Source organism: Onychomys torridus, chromosome 11 (assembly GCF_903995425.1).
Source record: "Onychomys torridus chromosome 11, mOncTor1.1, whole genome shotgun sequence".
NCBI lineage: Eukaryota > Metazoa > Chordata > Mammalia > Rodentia > Cricetidae > Onychomys > Onychomys torridus.
This window is the reverse complement of record NC_050453.1, coordinates 2,301,611-2,316,611: the sequence shown is the minus strand read 5'-3', so window position 1 is coordinate 2,316,611 and position 15,001 is coordinate 2,301,611. Positions and strand designations below refer to the sequence as shown.

The 15,001-nt window shown below is 44.6% G+C and overlaps 1 protein-coding gene across 1 annotated transcript in view; it reads right to left on the bottom strand.

The window, feature by feature from the left end:
• The window catches only part of Hsd11b1 (hydroxysteroid 11-beta dehydrogenase 1), a 42,491-nt gene that overhangs the window by 19,559 nt on the left and 7,931 nt on the right, over positions 1-15,001 (bottom strand). The window contains exons 2-5 of the mRNA XM_036202389.1: positions 1,981-2,091; positions 1,147-1,277; positions 299-410; positions 6-191 (exon numbers count right to left, since the gene is read on the bottom strand). Coding sequence (XP_036058282.1) covers positions 6-191; positions 299-410; positions 1,147-1,277; positions 1,981-2,065 — 514 coding nt within the window. The 5' untranslated portion in view covers positions 2,066-2,091. The remainder of the gene's footprint in view (positions 1-5; positions 192-298; positions 411-1,146; positions 1,278-1,980; positions 2,092-15,001) is intronic.

Here is a 15,001-nt window from a genome sequence, read left to right as displayed (position 1 = left end):
CTCACCAGCCATGGAGGAGATGACAACAATGCTGCCATTGCTCTGCTTCAGCATGGGCAAGGCAGCGCCGCTCAGGACCACGTAGCTGATGAAGTTGACCTCCATGATTCTTCGCAAAGAGTGGATATCATTGTGGAAGAAAGTCATACTGGTGTAAGTGATGTGGTTGAGAATGAGCATGTCCAGTCCACCTGCAAAGGGATGGCTGGGTTGAGAGAGACCACTTCGAAGCAATCCTGTTCCCTTCCCCATCTGGAACTCTCTAAGACCAGAGGAGGAAAAGGGAGGGGAGCCTTACCCATGAGCTTTCCTGCTTTGAGAACAAATTGCTCTGCAAACGTCATGTCTTCCATGGTGCCAGCAATGTAGTGAGCAGAGGCTGCTCCAAGTTCAAGGCAGCGAGACACCACCTAGAGAGACACAGCAGAAATGGTGGCCATCTTGGCTGTGGGCTTTCATGTATAGTTTTGGAGTAACTGGGGCTTAAATGAGGGTTTGTTCACAGAACTGCTTAGAAGAAACTGTGTGTGTGTGTGTGTGTGTGTGTGTGTGTGTGTGTGTGTGTGTATTTACACATGCATTTGGAGGGGTGCTTAAATATTCTTAGATGATCATTGTTCTCTGACATATCTTAAATGTATAAATCATTGTTGTGTTAGAGTTTAAGTCCATAATTTATCTCTGCAGAATTTATGAACAAATGTTTCAAAATGTGTTATGGGTGTGGTTGCAGGTTTCTACAGGGATAGATTAGGGTTTGTGAGTGTTGGTATGACCTAGAACTTTCGAGTTTGTGAGTCTATGGAGCATGACAACATAAATGCATGAGCAGGTTCGGGAATTCCAGTTCCCGGATGTATGCATCTATACAGGTCCATGTGTGTGAACAGGTATGACTATGAACATATACAACCAAAGATCTCTGTGGCTAACATTGTGTGCGTGTGTGTGTATGTGTGTGTGTGTGTGTGTGTGTGTGTGTGTGTGTGTGTATGCTTAAAAGTAGCAGTTTTATATTCCTGGGAATATTTGTACCTGTATATGGGCATGTAGGCCATAGGGGAGGGGGGCAAGCCTTTGTGTATATGTGTGAGGCCATAAGCTGGGCACAGGAAGGCACACTTATTTGTGGGACAGAATGCTCACCTTCTGGAGACCTTCCTCAGATCTCGCTGTCAATACTACATGGGCTCCCATCGTTGACAGATGATATGCTATTTCTCTCCCGATCCCTTTGCTGGCTCCCGTGACAATCACTTTCTTCCCTTGGAGCATTTCTGGGAATGACAAAGGCTGTGAGTACCCCAAAGCCTTGTTTCACTATCCAGATCAGTTTGCCTCACGTTATAAACCACTGAAGCAACACTCGGGGTTGTTCACAGACAGGCTCTTAAGATGGCTTTATTCTTAAAAACCTCCATGTGCCGAGAATGTAGAGACAAGGCCAGAAAGATCAGAGTTTGGCTAAACTGCCAGAGTTTGACACTTTTGACATGATCTCATTTTGCTATATTGAAAGGGAATTTTAAAAAGCATCACAAAATGTGTTCAGAGAGATTTCAACTGTTCTACTTAGTCATCAACTTCATAGCTATTTTTATCTATCTATCTATCTATCTATCTATCTATCTATCTATCTATCTATCTATATTTTGGCCTCTCAGTTATTAGTATCTCCATGGAGCACAGTATCTCCATGGAGCTATCTGGTTGAGCTGCAGATCTGGGTATTCCTTCACTTCTGTGGATCTGAAACTGCTTTCCATCCTGGGTGCCAAGTGAAGCCTGGCCTACTTGGCTATGTGGCTTGCCCCTCTCTGCACCCTCCTTCCCAATACTTGTGGCTGGAGGATACAGACTTACAGATCCACAGTAGAGTTCCCTCTTTCTCAGTGAGGTAGGGACCAAGAATATAGCTAAGTCTTTAGGAACCCCTGTGTTTTAAGCCTTTTCCTCCAAAAGAGACACATTGGTACTCACCTGGTCTGAACTCTTCTTTTGTAGAATAGTAGTAGCCCAAGAAGAGCACCAGAATGGGGAGGAGGTATTTTTTCATAAATGCCATCAGACAGGGACCTGGCTCAGGGAGCCCTGTAGGACACACAGAGAAAACCTGCAGAGCTTTCTACAACTTCCCAGGCAGGCAGCAGCCTCTGAATTGTGACATCAGGGACGGGGGAGGCTGGAGTAGTCTTAGGCAGCACTAGCCAACTTCCCTGTCAGAGCAGCAATTGGCTTTGGGTGGGATCCCATTCGTCCCTGGCAGCCTGTGTGGTGGATTTCATAATGGACAATGTTTACTCCATTTCATTGAGTAAGAGGCGACTTCCAGATGGCCAGGCTCATGACTGCGCAGGGCTGAGTTCCTGAGCATCTCCTACTGACGTCTTCTGCACATGGCATCAGTGGCCTTGCAAGAGTGGTTTGTCAGACAGAAGTGGGGGATTGGAGAAGGGAGAGAGGAGAAGAGAGAGAGAAGAGAGAGAAGAGAAGAGAGAGCGAGAGCACGAGCATGCACCTAAGAGCTCCTAAGAATGTGGGACTTTGAGGGAGAAATGTGAGTAATACCAAACAGAGGCAAACTCAAGCCAAATCTCACCCTCAGCCCCACCCCCGACGGAAGCAATTAAAAATAACAGCACAAAACAGCAAAATAAGCTCAAGAAAAAAATGTGCTTGTCTTAGGAGAAAAAAAAAAAAAAAAAAGCAAACAAGCCATGTAAGTGCCACACTCAAGTTCATTGAAAAAGCCTTACAACATCAAAGAGAAGTTGCAACCCAGCCAGACCCAGATGGCGGGAAACCCAGGCTCAGTTCAAGACTCTCAGGCAAGTGCAATGGAACATACCCTTATTACTTTAACAGAGAATAAAGAAGGGACAGTGGGTGCCAAATCAGGGAGAAAGGCAGCAGGTTGTTAAACTGGGTTATGTAAATGCTCTGGAGGAGCAGGGACCACAAGAGGATGCTGGGAAAAGGAAGCCAGACCAGAAAATCTAGACTACCCCAGTGCTGGGTTTAAAGGCCTGCGCCACCACGGCCTGGCCCCCAGCCTTCTTCTTCTTCTTCTTCTTTTTAAAAATATATTTATTTTATTTTTTTTATACAGATATTTGTGTTTTAATTTTACATATCAGCCATGGGTTCCCTTGTCCTCCCCCCCCCCGCCTTCCCCCCATTCCCCCCCCCCCATTCCCATCTCCTCCAGGGCAAAGACTCCCCTAGGGATTCAGCTCAACCTGGTAGATTCAGTACAGGCAGGTCCAGTCCTCTCCTTCCAGGCTGAGCAGAGTGTCCCCGCATAAGCCCTAGGTTCCAAACAGCCAGCTCATGCACTAAGGACAGGTCCAGGTCCCACAGCCTGGGTGCCTCCCAAACAGTTCAAGCTATTCAACTGTCTCACTTATCCAGAGAGCCTGATCCAGTTGGGGCTCCACAGCTTTTGGTTCATAGTTCATGTGTTTCCATTAATTTGGCTATTTGTCTCTGTGCTTTTTCCAATCTTGGTCTCAACAATCCACACTCTAACAATCCCTCCTCTTTCTCGACAATTGGAGGTCCTGGGGCCTGGCCGAGGATCTCTGCATCCACTTCCATCAGTTATTGGATGAGAGTTCTAGCATGACAGTTAGGGTGTTTGGCCATCTGATCACCAGACTAGGTCAGTTCGGGCTTTCTCTCGACCACTGCCAGTGAAGTTATCATTGTGGTTTTCTGGGGACCTCTCTAGCACTTTGCTTCATCCTATTCTCATGTGGTCTTCATTTATCATGGTCTGTTATTCCTTGTTCTCCCTTTCCTCAAGCTCTACTATAGAGGTACTGTAATAAAAACAGCTTGGTACTGGCATAAAAACCCACATGTGGACCAACGGAATCGAATTGAAGACCCTGACATTAATCCGCACACCTATGGACATATAATTTTTGACAAAGAAGCCAAAACTGTACAATGGAAAAAAGAAAGCATCTTCAACAAATGGTGCTGGCATAACTGGATGTTAACGTATAGAAGGCTGCAAATAGATCCATATCTGTCACCATACACAAAACTTAAGTCCAAGTGGATCAAAGACCTCAAGATAAATCCAGTTACTCTGAACCTGATAGTAGAGAAAGTAGGAAGTAGTCTTGAATGCATTGGCATAGGAGATCACTTCCTAAATATAACACCAGTAGCACAGACACTGAGAGAAACAATCAACAGGACCTGTTGAAACTGAGAAGCTTTTGTAGAGCAAAGGACACAGTCAACAAAACAAAGCGACAGCCTACAGAATGGGAAAAGGTCTTCACCAACCCACATCTGACAGAGGACTGATATCTAGAATATATAAAGAACTCAAGAAATTAGACATCAAAATGCCCAACACTCCAATTAAGAAATGGGCTGTAGAACTAAACAGAGAATTCTCAACAGAGGAAGCTCAAATGGCTGAAAGACATTTAAGGAGTTCCCCAGCCTTCTTTTTAATCTGTACTCTGAGACTGGATTTCAGTAAGTTGCCCAGGTGGGCCTTGAACTTGCTCTGTTGCCTCAGACTTGTGATCCTCCTGCCTCAGCCACCTAAACAGCTGGGATTTCAGGACTGTTACCACAAGGTCCTGAGGGACCCAGTGTTCTTGAAGCAAAACTAGCATAGAACATCCAGGTCTCAGGTAAAATGATCCAAAAGAAGGACCAAGAGGGGAGACACCCCAGCAAATGAGAATTGATTGTCATGATGAGTCAGAAATAATCACCTTTGTATATCTGTAGCAAGATTTTATTAAAGAATTTAAGACTTGTCATTGTTAAGTTTTTCAACATAAAACCAGTCATCCAAATTATGGAAGTCACCCCAGTACAGAGCAAGTCCTAAACTCCAAAAGTTACAATTGGGCTAGAGTGTAGGAGAGGTGGGGGTTGAGGGTGGGAGAGACTGGAACCACTCAGAGTTTGGAGAAACCAAATTATGACCCTAAAACAGTCTCTGAAAATACCTAGTGACTTTTCACTTCAGAGAAAATAATTTAAGGCCCAGAGGAGATGAAACAATTTGTCAACAAAAGCCACAGCTGTGAGGGTTGCTTCCAGAAGACAATAAAGGTTTGAGAACAGCAGAGAGCTGGAGCCAAAGGTGCAGCAGACAGAAATAGAAAGGCTGAAATGTAAGTGGGGGCGGCAGTCAGTTGTCAGGACGGCCAGGCATCTGAGCACCTTCAGAAAAAGAAGCCTTATGCTCCCAAGACTCATGATGGACAGGCCTCCTTTTTCTTCCCTACAGGAGAAAATAAGGCTGATTTCTTAGCCTTATATAATTAACAGTGAAATCACTGACTTGGGGATAGAAAATAAGTTAATATATTTAAAAAACATTTTAAAAGTGAAATGATTGGGAACAAGAAAGAATTGCTTTAACATATCATTATGCTGATACAAAAGGAATGTAGTTGGAATCTTAACAGGTCTTATTAATAAGAACAAACCCAAGGCCAGTTATTGGGGTGAATGCTGGAAGATCAGAGAGACAGAACAGGCCACAGTTTCCTCACCTCACCAGTTCCTCAGCTGGTTTTGTTTCCTCAGACTGGAAGCTTCTGAGTCCTCATCCCAATGGCTCTCAGCTGAACCTTTGCTGCTCCAAAGCCTAAATGCTGAACCAGCCAAATGCTGAACCAGCCAAATACTTCTAGTTTCTGGTCTTCATACCTTATATAATCTTTCTACTTTCTGCCGTCACTCCCTGGGATTAAAAGCGAGTGTCACCATGCCTGGCTGTTTCTAATGTGGCCTCTGGAATGCTAGGATTAAAGGCATGTGCTACCACTGCCTATCCTCATGTTTAATATTGTGGTGTCCTGTTCTCTAACCCCAGATAAGTTTATTTCGGGGAACACACAATATTTCGGGGAACACAATACCACCACAAAGGAAGGCGGGGCTTTTGAAAAAACCAGAAAGAATAGAAGGAAAAGAAAAAAGATAAAGAGAAAAGGGAAAGAAGGGAAGGAGGTGAGAGGAAGCAAGTGGGCAGGAGGGAGAGGCTGTAGTTTAATATATAAAACACAAACAAAGGCTGTGAGTGCGGCAGGCTGAGGGCAGCAAAAGTCCAGATTTGCAGCAGGGCTGGCTGGTCAGTGAAAGTCCAACATGGTTGTTTAGAAGACACGTTAGTACCTCAAACCACAATCGGGTCATCAGAGAACTTAGTAGCTACTGTCAAAACAGGAAAATACCCGCCACTCTGGTTTCCATGACTTAAAGAATTAAATAGAAAATAGAAAAGTATGTGACAATAGAGACACATTGGCCCTGAGCCGTTCTCAAACACAAGTCACAGAACCTCTTTGCCCACCGCCCATTATCAAAGAAAGTTTAAAAAAAATTTTTTTTTAAAGATTTATTTATTTATTATGTATACAGTGTTCTGCCTATATGCATGCTTACAGGCCAGAAGAGGGCACCAGATCTCACTACAGATGGTTGTGAGCCAGCATGTGGTTGCTGGGAATTGAACTCAGGACCTCTGGAAGAACAGCCAGTGCTCTTAACCTCTGAGCCATCTCTCCAGCCCCAGGAAGGTTTTTTTATTCTGTGTGTTTGTGTGTGTTATCTGGTACTTTGAGATGAGGACTTGCTGTGCAACCCAGGCTGACCTTGAATTAGTGATTCTTCTGCCTCAGCTTCCTAAGTGCTGGGCTATAGTTGTATGCCACCACATCTGGTGCCAAAAAAGTGTGTGTGTGTGTGTGTGTGTGTGTGTGTGTGTGTGTGTGTGTGTATACAAGAGTGTGGGTGCAGATGCACACAGAGGCTGGAGATCCTTCCTCAGTAGCTGTCCACTTTGCTTTTTGAGACAGAATCTTGCTCCGAGCCTGGAGCTCACCAGTTTGGCCAGGCTGACCAGAGAGCCCCTGGGATCCTCCTGATTCTGCCTCCTAGCACTGGGATTTCAAGCACAGGCAACCACACCAAGGTTTTTATGTGGATTCTAGGGATCAAAGTTGGGTTCCCATACTTGCAAGTAAAGCACTTCACCAACTAAGCTGTTTAAAAATAACGAGGCTGGCTTCCACTCACAGTCAGGGCAATAATGTTACATGTCGTGTAGTCTTTGGAAAAGTTTAAAGTCTCAGCATTGTAACAGGTCCCCAGACCCTTGCATAACAGACTCCATGATGGAGGTACCATTCAGGCCATAAAACTCAGCATGTAGACAATACCACCTGCCAAAATGAAAACAATGACCTAATCCATCAAAGTCCATAGTTCTGGGAAAGTCTTTAAATGTGCTAATCCTGCCTTTTGGCTTCTGTAGTTCTGTTTCTGACTAACTGTTCTTGTTAACTGAAGTATGTCAACCCAAGATACAGTTTTTGTGCTTAAAGGCTCACCTTGAGAAAGGCTCAGTGCTGCACTGGGATCCCAAACACCCAATGTAGTCACCAGATGGCTAATAAAGACTTTCTGTTGGCTTAAACTTATGTTTGACAGTATTCTTTGGTGGATACCCCTCAACATTTCTAGAAGTCCTGCCAAGATGCCCAGGCATCAGAACTTGTGTTGTGGAATATTACCTTGCAAGGTAAAACAGCAACACATCTTTACATAATTAAACAAATGCAGCATAAGCAAATGTAACACATCTTTGCCTGATTAAACAAATGCAACATAAACAAATCAACACACCTTATATAGTTAAATATTATGCAACATAAACAAATGTAACACATCTTTACATGGTTAAAGTAATATTCCACAACACAAGTTCTGTGGGGGCTGGCAGTCTGAGAAAGCCTGTTACAACCTTGAGACATTGGGGTCACAGAGTCCCCAGAGTGAGGTATTTGATACATGATTGATAGAGACAGACAGATGATAGATAGACAGACAGACAGACAGGTAGATATCATTGTTCTCTGCTTCCTTACTACATAGCTGCCTCAAGCTCCCACTACCAGTGCTTGCCCACCATGACAGACTGTACCCTGGAGCTGTGAACTGAATAAACCCTGCCTTAAGCTGCTTCTGTCAGGGTGTTTTATCTCAGCAGCAGAAAAAGTCACTACGACAGAGTTTTGGAAACACTGAGAAATTATGCCTTAGATGTGGGCAAAAAACATATGGGCCATGGTTTCTAAGAACATTTCAGCTACCTTCACCATACTAGAGCCCAACAGTGTGTCCACAGACAAGGCCTCAATAGGAAAAGAGGAAGTGGGCACTTTGCCCATGGAGCTGACATTTATTAAGGCATTTACCATGTGTGGTGTCTGAATGAAAATGGCCCCCATAGGCCTATAGAGAGTGACACTATTAGGAGATGTGGCCTTACTGGGGTAGGTGTGGCTTTGCTAGAGGAAGTGTGTCACTGTGGGGTAGGCTTTGAGGTTTCAAAAGCTCAAGTCAGGCCTAGTGGCTCACTCTTTCTTCCTGCTGCCTGCAGATCCAGATGTGGAACTCTTAGTTACCTCTCCTCCAGCACCATGTCTGCCTGCATGCTGCCATGCTTCCCACCATGCTGACAATGGACTCAGTCTGTGAACTGTAAGCCAGCCACAATGAAATGATTTCCCTTATAAGAGTTGCCATGGTCATGTTGTCTCTTCACAGGAATAAAAACCCTAACTAAGACAGAAGTTGATATGAGGGACTTGGTTATTGCTGTGATATGCTGGACCATGTTTTTGTTTGGAGGAATGTGGACTTTGGGACTTTGGGTTAGGAAGCAGTGGAATGCTTTAAGTGTGGCATAATAGGCCATACTCATAGGAGCATGGAAGACAGTGGTGCTGAGGAGGATCTGAACCTATCTCAAGAGGTTTCAGAGAAGAATTTTAATATGTAGCTTGGAGATAGTTCTTGTGATATTTTGGTGAAGAATGTAACTGCTTTCTGCCCTTGTCTAAAAACATCTACCTGAAGCTAAACTGAAATGTTATGTATTAACAGCTTTGGCAGAGAACATTTCCAAACAACCTAGCATTGACTGTGTTGTGTGGGGTTGGCAAGCAGGAAAAGCTCAAAAAGAATTCATCCTTGATCCACATTGAATTGTGTGTATGCAAAGGAAGAAGGGTGAATATGAACACTGAGTTGGAGCCCAGAAACATGTGGGGTAGAGGGGAGGCTTGTTTTGGGAACACTCCATGTAAAGGAAGCTGTGGAAGCAAACAGAGGGAAGTGTGAAAGAGAATGGCGTGTTTGGAGAACTGCAAACAGCACTATATGTTGGACCATTACATTTTGTATGGCGGTTCCAAGGTGAGAAGCATGACTAGAAAAGAAAGTGGTGGCCAGACCTTTGAGGGTCTTAAGTAGTCACCCCTGGAATGCATAGTTCTGGCCATTTCTTTCTAGTTACATAGATGTGAACTCAGTGCCTCTTCATCTCCACCCCAGCATGCTGCTGGTCCCCTCATTGTTCTTCAGACTCATCCATCCCTTCCCTACCCTCTGGGGTTTCACTCTTCCCACCATGCCATCCCTGTGTGGTTGTATCCCTGGGATATGCAGCCTCCTGGAGCTATGTCCAATCTCTGCATCAGGATCCTCAGGGCCCACCAGATTCTGTTGCCGCACCTTGCTCTGTTGCCTGACTTTTGGTGACCCTTCTTGTCTCTCTCTCTCTCCTTCTTTCTCCCTTCCCTTTACTTTGGCCTGGGTCAGGTTTTCTGCTGGTTTATCTTCCTGTCTCTCTGACCCCCAGCTTGAAGAAAGTCTATAGACTTTCTTCTCCGATTCCTTAAAAGTTGGTCTCAGCCTTGACTCTGTTCTTTCTTTCCTTCTCTGTTCAGCTCCCTTCGTTCTTACGGCTTTGCCTACTGTCATTTTTCTCTTGTGTACTTTCTCAGCTGTAGGTAGCATAGCCCCTACTCACAGCACCTGCTTTAGAATGCCTCATCAACAACCCAAATCCAACATGCTGAAACTGACCTGTTTTTAATTTTTTACATATTCATTTATTTATTTATTTATTGTGTGTGTATATATGCATATGTGGGTGTGTGCATGCCACAGTGCATATGTGAAGGTCAGAGGGCAACTTGTGGGAATCAGTTCTCTACCATGAGTCTTGGGAGTTGAACTCAGGTTGTCAAGCTTGGCAGCAAATACTTTTACTCACTGAGCTATCTTGACAGTCCAAACTATTTTTTTTACAGTTCTACTGTTGAAGTATAATATTTATCAGAAAACTACCTCATTTTATGTGTATGATTGGATAATTTTTAATAATCTGTTGAGTTAAGAAACTATCATTTTGTGAGGTGTGGTGGCACATGCCTTTAATCCCTCGAGAGGCAGAGGCAGGAGGAGCTCTGTGAGTTTGAGGTCAGCCTAGTCTACAAAGTGAGATCCAAGACAGCCAGGACTATACAGAGAAACCCTGTCTCAAAAAACAAAACAAAACAAAACAAAACTAAAGAAAGAAAGACTATCATTGCAACAACCCAATTTTAGAACATTACTATTACCTGACAGACCTCCTGCCACTCACTGTAATTGATAGTCCCCAGGCTTGGCCTAGGTGACCATGGCCCCTCTTTCCACCTTTGTGGGCTTGTCTTTTCTGGAGCTTCCCCAGCAGCAGCAGCAGCAGGGCCACCAGACAGGTACTTTCTGTGTTTGAATTCTTTTTCTTTGTGTGATATTCTGAGGGTCAGGGCTCAGCACCTTGTCCCTTTGTGCTGTGGTGACTCCTGCTTTTGCTCATACTCAAGAGAGTACAGGCAGATATTTCTCTTCCACCTGCCAGTTCCCAAATAACCACTCAGAGGCTTAAGATTACTTGTAAATGCTCTTCTGCCAATAGCTCTGCCAAGGCTTGTTGCTAGCTAACTCTTACCCTTAAGTTAACCCATATTTCCAGTTATGCTTTGCCACATGGCTCATGGATTATTACTTCATTTTCTACATGTTCTGCTTGCTGGGTGGTTGGCTGGTATCTCTCCTAACTCTGTTCTCCTCCCTCCCAGAGTCCTCTGTGTCTGGCTGTCCCACCTAAACTTCCTGCCCGGCTACCAGCCTGTCAGCTTTTTATCAACCAATGAGAGCAATACATAGTCACAGTGTACAGAAGCATTATTCCACACCATGAGAGTACAAGTAGTTGGAGCTATCCACTTTCTGCCTGCCAGGAGCAGCCCAATAGGGAATCGGCACAGACATATGTGGCCATTTGGTTTTATGTCCTGGCCTGTGGAGTGATGTTGCCTGCATGGCCAACTTATGTCTAATGTTTTAAGGACAGAAGCCTGATCTCCACCACCTTGTAGTTCTCTGGTTCCTAGTGATGTCTGTTTTGGTGGGTGGCCCTACCATCTAGATCTCCACGAGTCCTTTTTATAGCCTCCTCTTCATAGCCCTACATTTCTTCCTGCCAACTCTGCCTCCCAAGTGTCTCTAGAACCACCTTCTAATCCTGCTTCATGGGGATTGCTCTAACCCAAACTACCACTCTTTCTGCTTGTGCAAACTATTCCACCCTCTGGTATGTCATCCTCTCCATTTAAAAGATTGCAAAATACTTAGCATGTGCCCCCAAATACATAAAAACATAACCTATGAAGTCTAAGAATACAAAGAAATCCTGTGGACCTACCAGCTTGCAACATAAGCATCATCAATTCCCTGATGTTCCACCCAGTTCACACTGTGACCCATCAGTGTGTTTCTTGGTGTGGAAGGATCCAGTGGCTCCTTGTGGTTCTTAAGATAAAGTTCAGAAGACCTCACCTTCTCCCTAGGAGCTTCTTTTCTACTTAATCAGTCCTGTCCTTCAGACACTACCCTTCAAAGTTCCATGAGGAAGCTTGCCTCACTTTTCCTGGGACCAGACAAACTGTACCCAGAACTGGCCACTTCTCTTCCCAGCCAAATCTCCTTTCATTCCTAGCTCTCCTCCATATCGATAGCTGAATTTCTGGGAGGGCTAAGAGCCAGTGCTCAGCCCACCTTGCCAGCACTCAGTTCCCAGTCCACCTCGCCAGCACTGCAGTTCCCAGCCCACCTTGCCAGCATTCAGTTCCCAGTCCACCTCGCCAGCACTGCAGTTCCCAGCCCACCTTCCCAGCACTGCAGTTCCCAGCTCATCTTCCCAGCACTGCAGTTCCCAGCTCATCTTCCCAGCACTGCAGTTCCCAGCTCATCTTCCCAGCACTGAAGTTCCCAGCTCATTTTCCCAGCACTGCAGTTCCCAGCTCATCTTCCCAGCACTGCAGTTCCCAGCTCATCTTCCCAGCACTGTAGTTCCCAGCTCATCTTCCCAGCACTGCAGTTCCCAGCCCACCTCACTGGCACTCATCTGTAGTGTTAGCACCTTGCTTAGGTTTGTCTTTGGTGTACTGATGTGTGACATGGCTCAGATGCCAGGTATCTGGTAGATGTTTTGAGTTTAGCAAAGGTTCAGTCTACAGATATGAATTTGTGCTGAAGTTTAAACTATAGGCATACCCAAGACAAACAGGAAGAGAGAGAAGGCTGAACATCTAAAGTCATGAGAAGAAGAGAGCCAGTGAAGGAAAAAAGGGAGAGCCAGAAGCAGGAGGACTTGAGGGAATACAGATGGCAATGGGGACGAATCTCAAGGAGTCACAGAGTTCAGGCAGAGCAGGGCAAGACAAGATCACAGTGGCTATAGTCCACAGAAGTCACTGAGCATCTGTTTTTGTGTGTATGTGTATCAGCATGTGTCTGTGTGCATTGTGTATATGTGTGTAGTGTGTGTGTGTGTGTGTGTGTGTGTGTGTGTGTGTGTGTGTGTCCTTTAAGGGAACTTCAGAAGCAAGAGACACTAACAGTCAAGCTTTCATGCGACTATTTCTGAGCCACATGCTGAGCATCTTCTGCTCTGAGAGAAAGATCCTGTGGAGCATGAAGTCAGAATCCATGGTTATGATTTATGGGGTCTGATTCCAGCTGACATGGTACATGGTGCTGGCAGAGAAGCCCACTTCTAAGTGTTGAGGAGAACAAGTGTGGATATTGAACCCTCTGCTTCTGCTTCCAAGTCTAGGGAACTTCTTGGCTTAACTCATTTGCTTCCTCTTCTTTTTGGAAAACAGATGAATGCAGCTTCCCCAGACACCCATAAATCCTGCAGAGGGTGAAGAAAGGAGGGAGAGAAAATTCTTCTGGGTTGCCTCCTTCGCCCTGACCACCGCGTGGATCTTTCCTATTTCTGCCATGTCCCTTGCCTTCCCAACCTTAATGTGCTTTATCTGGAAAGAAAGTCTTTCCCATGTTTAATTTTCCATTTTATGTCTGACAGGAAGGTCCGTGAAGTTTGAGGGCCTGGCAGCAACCCTGAGAAATGACCTAATGGAGAGAAGTGGGGGCCATTTCTGGGCTAAGGATGCTGGAGGATTTAAGGATTTTTTTTTGGGGGGGTAGCATACAAAGAAATAGGTTTCACTGGGTCATTTTTATACATCATTTTATACATGTCATTTTAGTTTATTCTTATTCCACTTCCCTCCTCTGCCCCTTCCTCGCTTGCTGACCCTTTCATTCCCTCAAATGTCCCCTTCCGTTTTCATGACACATATTCCATTACCTTCTCCTTTTAACCTCTCTTTCCCTTTAGACCTCCTTGTCTCTTCTCACAGCCCCTTTCTACCTCTCTCTCTCTCTCTCTCTCTCTCTCTCTCTCTCACACACACACACACACACACACACACACACACACACACACACACGTGCACATACACCTTCACACACACACACACACACACACACACACACACACACACACACACACACACACCTCTCTCTTCCCTCCCCTCTCTCTTTAACTCTCTATTCCATATATAAGGTTTTGAAAATCTGTTGTCTCTCTGATGGTTTATTTTATTTAACATAATGCTCTTCAGTTCCATCCATTTTCTGCAGATTCCATAATTTCTTTTTCTTTTTGGATAAACAAAATTCCACTGTGTCTTTACCTATTCATCACTGATAGACATCTAGGCTGGCTCAGGATATTGTGAATAGCACATCAATGGACATGGATATGCAAGTGTCTCCCTGGTATGCTGACTTAGAGTCCTTGGATAAATACCCAGGAGCAGGAGAGCTGAAGAACTACTACCCTGTTACTTTTTGAGGAACCCCCATACCAATTTCCACAGTGGCTATACTAATTTACATTTCCACTTTCCCCCACATCCTCAGCCAACATTTGTGGTATTTGTTTTCTTTACGACAGCCATTCTGATTGGAGTGAGATGGACCCTTAAATCTGTTTTAATTTGTATTTTCCTCACACCTAGGGATATTGAGGAATTTTTAAAGTATTGACTCGTCATTTGTATTTCTTCTTTTGAGAATTTTCCATTCAGTTCACCATCCCATTTACTGACTAGATGACTTGTTTTTGCGTGTTTATTTTTTGTAGTTCTTAACACATCCTAGATGTTAAGCCCCTGCCCAGCAGATTCCCTCCCATTCTGTAGGCTCTCTTCATTCTTTGGACTAGTTCCTTTGCTATACAGAAGCTTTGAAATTTCATGCAACCTCACATGCCAATCTTGGGATTATTTCTTGAGCTATTAGAGTTATTTTTAGAACGTTCTTGCTTATGCCTATATCACAAAGTGTTTTGTTTATGTTTTTCTTGAGTATTCTTGTAGTCTCAGGTTTCTCACCCATCATTGAGTTTTGCACACGGTGAGGAAGAAATCTGTTAAATAGATTTCTTCTGTATGACCTTCTCAGTCTCCCCAGCACCGTTTGTTGAAGAGCTGTCTCCAGGGTGTGCTTTTGTACCTTGGTTAAAAACCAGGTGGTTGTGGCTGTGTGGGTTTGTACGTGACCACTGGGCCACCTCTGCGTCTGTGCTGGCTTTGTCGCTGTGACCGTGGAGTGATTCGAGACCAGGTGTTATGGTGCCTCCAGCTGTGTTCTTTCTGCCTGGGTTTGCTTTGGCTCTCCTGGAATCTTTTGTGGTTCTGTATGAATTTGGGTTTTAGGGTTTTTCTTCTAGTTCTGTGAGAATGTCATCAGGATTTTGATGGGGATT